Source organism: Acanthisitta chloris, unplaced genomic scaffold (assembly GCF_000695815.1).
Source record: "Acanthisitta chloris isolate BGI_N310 unplaced genomic scaffold, ASM69581v1 scaffold27490, whole genome shotgun sequence".
NCBI classification, from domain to species: domain Eukaryota; kingdom Metazoa; phylum Chordata; class Aves; order Passeriformes; family Acanthisittidae; genus Acanthisitta; species Acanthisitta chloris.
The window spans coordinates 40,347-46,117 of NW_008653757.1; the positions used below are offsets into that span (position 1 = coordinate 40,347).

Genomic DNA, 5,771 nt, shown 5'->3' on the forward strand with positions numbered 1-5,771 from the left:
AACATTATTCAGTATACTGTGTCCCTTAATAGGAAGAATCAAAACTAACTCAAACTTTATTGCTATTTTTAAATAGTCCCATTCTGGAAAGGGACAAAAAAATTAAAACTGGGATTCCTTCAGAGAGCTGTTTGGACATCTTTATCCATATCAGACATTCTGGAAATCAAATTCTGCTACTTCATTAGCACCTCTGTGACCTCTGTGCATGAATGGGATTTCCCAAAATTTGAAGTGGAAACCAGTTTGTGGCTGAAGCAGGAGGACAGAGAAGTTAGTTCCCATTCAGGCAAGGCAAACAAATCCAAAATTGGTAAAAACATGGTTCCTAGAATCATTCAGTAAAACTGTTCTGATTTTTTTTGCATTCACCTTCTGGAATTAAAAAATGTTGCACATGAACTTTTTTTTAGGGTAGAAACACAAGATAAAATGGTAATGTGAGGGCAACTTCTGCAGTTTACTGTGTGATGAGGCTTCAGTCATCTCTATGGTGTCAGTATTTGGTATTTTATCTACTTAAAACATTTGGTCAACCTATTTTTCATCCTGCTGGACCTTTATGTTTAGATCTCAGTTTATCTGCCTACATAGAATCATCAGCATTTGAACTACAATTCCAAAGCTTCAAAGATCTCTAAAACATCTAACTGCAAAAGATCAAATAACTATAAAGATTTCTTTTAAACCCAGTCACTGAATTCAAGAAGAAGCAAAAGTCCTGAGATATCTCCCAAGACCTATGTGCTCTCTGATAAAAGTCTTTCAGAAAAATGAGAAATTATTTCCTGTTAGGCAATGTGCTGGAAAAGGAATGCCATTATTATTAGCTCCAGCTTCACACTGCAGTTCAGCTTTAGTCATAAAGGCATTCCTTACACTGGTTCATGTTTGCTTTAGAGCATCTCCCTGTAAAAACTGGGTCAATGGCTTCAAAACATCAAAGTTTGTGGCAAGGCAAATCCAAAGAAAGTATTTTGATAATTATTTTTCATTAAGCATTCATCTTTTGCAATAATGTATAGTCCCTTTATGCAATAATTTAAAAATAGGACAACTATGCAAATGTGCAATAAGCAATACTTAAGTCATAAGTGCAGAAGAAAAAGTGTGTTAAGATTCATACATATGCATATGAAAAGAACATCATTGCATCATTAATCCCAGAATGGGAATACAGTATTGAACTTCTACGTTTGAGATTCCTATCTGGAATTATGCCTCAATTCAAGTTATAATTGTAACAATATTAAGGAAACACTTCTAAAATTGCATAAAACAGACATCTGGCAGAACTTCATCTGCCACAAGACTAAACTATAAAAAGGATAAATCAGAGCATTTCTTGTGCTATTCTGAATTGTACTATCTTTAATTTCTGGCATGGAATAGCCCTTCCCTGAAAAAAAAGCAACTTTCAGTCTGGAGGTTAAATAAAGCATAGCTGAAGTCCAAGTCATTGCACATACCCAAGGTCACAAGCAAAAAGAAGTGGCAACAACAACATGGAGGCTGCCACTAAAAATGGAGCACAGTGACATACCAACGTGGTTGGTGGTTTCCATGTTATTTCTGTTGAGAAAGGAGAGTCAAAATACATATGCAAATGCATATAACAGTCTGATAAGCCTGTTCATGGTAGGATTTTTTTTTTAACTTATTTAGAAAGCTGCATAACTAGATGTATAGTCACACATGCATCTTTCCCCCCTCTCCTTTCTTTGCAGAGTTACATATCAACATAGTTGGCAGACACTGTTTTAGACAACGATACATATTTTGACAGTGAAAGACAGGATGCAGATATGGTAATCTGTAATCAGATGCTCTCCTGTGGTTAAATGGGGTTACTGCACATTAAAAGAAATTCCTGTTTGTTATTTTTCCTCTGAATTCAAGCATTTTTAAAGCAACAATGGATAGCAGATAGAATAATAAATCTTTGCAGATGACTAATGTGCACTTACTGAGAAGAATCATGCTCCTCACAACGTGGAATTGGGAATGGAATGATGTGAAAGAGGACCTTAAAACCCTGTGATGGCAGTTCCCTAAGAGAAGGCACAGACCCCACTCACCTCACCAGCGCTGTGGCTGCGTTGCCTCGTTAGGTGCTGCCGATGGACTAACGCACTGGTGGGTCTGCTGCTCTGCAGGGGGAGCCGGGGGTCGATGAACGTCGTGGTGCGGGAGTTGTGGTCAACAAAGAAAGCCTAGAGAAGGAGAAAGAACAAAGAATTTATAGCCAATACATCTTTTTTTGTTAATTATGTCTGAGGTTAATGCCTATTCTTGATCAAGGTTTCATTTGCTCAGACAAGGCTTTGGAAAACCCTCACATTTCTGTGGCCTGCAATTCCCTTCAGCAGAAGGAGGATAACAGTTTCCCATCTCACCAAAGGGATGAATTATTTAATGCCTTACTTCATTCATGTGTATAAAGTCCTTTGAAATTCTCATCTGACAAGCATCAGCAGTTGGAAGCTTTATGATGACTGTCAAGGAGAGAGGACGTGAATGTTTAATAAAAGTAATCCTGGTGTATTGTCCCTTTCACTTCCTTATGAGCATCTAAAAAGATGTCATTAAGTGGCAAACCCACTTCCTTTTGTGAACTATTTACCATATAATTATGAACACAATTGGATGTATGTAAGCCAAGTGTATGCTTGTATCCTGTGATGAGCTATGATTACAGGCCAACAGGTATTTTTGCCATCTTCCTGATAAAACTATTCTAAGTTCACTAACCCTTTTTTAAAAAGAAAGAAAAAAAACCCAACCAAACAAAAAAGAAAGGTCAGCCAAGGCCACAAAGATGATGGCAACAAAAATGTTTACATCAGGCAATGGATGAGAACTACCACATATTTGGCCAGTCAACCATTTGCTGACAGCAAGGTCACAGGAACATGCATCCTGGAAAATGAAAACCTCCTACAGTTCTGTCCAGTTTGAACCAAAAAATGTTTCTAAGCCCTGAAATTTAAATGTTTTGCAGCCTTAGTGTTACACTTGGAAACCAGCACTGTTCTATTTCAACACACTTCGCATTTTCAGTCACAATACTGGAAACATGTGGAAGTAGCAAAAAAAAATCCTGGTTTTGAGCAGGAGAATTACAGGAAAGTGACATCTGGTTTGAAGAATCTTAGAATCTGAACCAGCAGAGGTGGTCGAGGACTGTGGGAGACGTTTCTGTGTTTGGCTGCCAGTGAGGTACTTCAGCCACAGTTTCACAAACAATTTAGTCCAGCAGTGTCAGCATAAAAAACATTCTCCTGGCCACTTGTTTCACCCTTTGTGTGCCCTTCCTGCCTTGTCCTGGCACAAGTGTTTGTGTAGATATGCAGTGACCCCAGCTGGGGAGCTGGTCCAGGCTCAAATTACCCTGTCCCTGCTGGCTCCTCTAACCTCAGTCAGCTCACCAGGGATGAGTGGAGAGCAGAACTGGCTCTTCTGGCAGCAGCACCAGCTTATAATATTCATGAAATCATTGTTTCAGACTGCATGGTATAGCCAGACCAGACAAAATGCAATTCTTCTGACTGCTATGAAGGTAGGTAGACAAACCAGTGTGTAATGCTGTACAGCAACTAATTGCCATTATGGCTTGTGGCGGGAGAAATTGTTCATACTTCCGTTTCCCAAGGAAAGAGAAACATATGGAAGGACATCACACTTGCAAAACCATAAAAATGGTCCACAAGAGAGCAGCAAGCCTCCTGTAGACATAACACTAATCATCTGTACCTGCAACCTGTGCCTACAGGCAAGGAATCTCGTCAGCTGAACACTAAGGAAGAACTCTTGTTTTGACCATCTGACACAGTCACAGATATGCAAAGGAAACTGTTTCATGGTTCAAAAACTATAAAGTGTATTCAATAAATGCAATTTTAACTGCAACATTTGAGCCTGATGCAGGGCTAGTTTAGCTCAACAAATAATAATGTCACCTGCAGTGCAAGTATATGGATTAGAGAATATGAAACCAGTGGGAAAGCAGAATGAAAACCACAATGAAATTTCAGTTTGGGGCCTGGAAAATTACTTCAAGAGTCTGCTAGAACATCCACAGTCTTTCTGAAAACTTTGGTCCTGAGTAATAGGTTTATTTACCTTCCTAGCAAGTGACTAGAATAGGCTTTGGGATTTTTCTTAATGTCCCTCTATCTACTATTTTATCTAGTCTGTCTAAAAAACATTTACCAGATGTGAAGCACTTTCAAAGGCTGATTTCATTAAGTCAACATCACATTGTAAAATCACTTATAAGAAAAATACTGAATTAATATAAAAAGAAGTACTACCCCGTGTTGCACTACACAGCTCTTTGATTTAGTGCAGCAGTCTGGTATTGCATAGTGTTCCTCAGCAATATACTTAATTAAACAACTCAGTCTGAACATGAAGTTAAAGACAATCACGTTTTCTTAAATATGAATGGTTCCAGGCCAGCTAGTAGTAGCCTACTTTAGAAATAAAGAATAAATTACCACTTTGAAGCTTCAGTGAAGATAATCATTGGAGCTTCAAGGCTTTGGGCTAATCTGGTCACTGGCACACAGCTCAAAATACAGTGTGGCTCACAGTCTCCTTTCAAAAAAATTCCTCTCATAACTCCTGCCTAGCTATAATCCATAAATCTACAATGCTTGAAGAGACTGACATAAGATAGGTAGTGCCAAAACTATTTTTAGCCCATTAAACATGAATAGCTGCCCTAGTTATCTTTCCAGTTAAAATCTGTGAAGCTTGCTAAAATAGCTTTTCTTCATATTGAAGACATCACTAATGAATTACAATGGATTCTTCAATTGCAGAAAGAAAAAAAAGTCCTACAATAACTTACAGATTTGCACATCTTGCAGAGTTCCAATTTAAAATTTAAATGTGATGCTTCCTGCTACCACCTTTTCCAATGGCCTTCTGCCTCAGTCAGTGGCTGATGAGGGTTCATCTGTAACACCCATCAGAAATACCTACTCACACCAGCCCTTTAAGGGAGAACTGAGTGCCAAATGGATGTTATCTCCTGTAGGAGATACACAGAGCAATCAAAGTGGAGCAGGCAACTGGCCTTTGCTGTGCAGCTCTGAAGGGAGTTGAGAGGTGGGCAGTCCCCAGCTGGCTGTGGGAGACAGCCTGCAAAGAGGACAAGCAACAGGACCACACTGACATCAGTGAGTAAAACCTCTACTACTTAGCACTCCACATGGGTCAGAACAATCACTGTGCCTTGTGAGCAAGAGCACACAGCTTCTTACTATGATATACTTGAAAAAATAAAGAAAAACCTCGTCTTGGCAGGGAGGAGTAGTCAGGGAAAGGAAATATAATTATTTATTTTGGTATGGCTAATTTTTGCTCACTCCTCTTTAGGTTTATACATTAATAAAGGCAGGTCCACTTTTAGTTTGGTCTCATCAAGCACTGGTCTCACCATGTACTGGCCATTCAAGTGCTAAATAGGCTTTTCTACTGGCTGCAAGTGGCACTTGTGACAAGCAAAATTCAGCATAATGAAAACGAGCAATATTGAGCCTAAGTCAAAGCAAAGAAATCCCAGGGGGGATTTATTCAGTGCTTCCTCTTGTTGATTAATGTTGTGGTAGCATCGCTGTTACCAAATCCTACACTAGAAGGCCAAAGATCCAATTCTCTCTATGAAGTGCCTATTAAATAAAATTAAAAATTGCCCTATTCTGCAGGAGTAACCTGGCCTCTGAAGAGCTGGACAGAACAAGAATGACTTAGAACAGGAAAGA

At 39.0% G+C, this 5,771-nt stretch overlaps 1 protein-coding gene across 1 annotated transcript in view; it reads right to left on the reverse strand.

The window, feature by feature from the left end:
- Nucleotides 1-5,771, reverse strand: part of HECW2 (HECT, C2 and WW domain containing E3 ubiquitin protein ligase 2) — a gene marked incomplete at its 5' end in the record, with an annotated part of 76,429 nt that overhangs the window by 27,191 nt on the left and 43,467 nt on the right. The window contains one exon of the mRNA XM_009082374.1: nt 2,079-2,213. Coding sequence (XP_009080622.1) covers nt 2,079-2,213 — 135 coding nt within the window. The remainder of the gene's footprint in view (nt 1-2,078; nt 2,214-5,771) is intronic.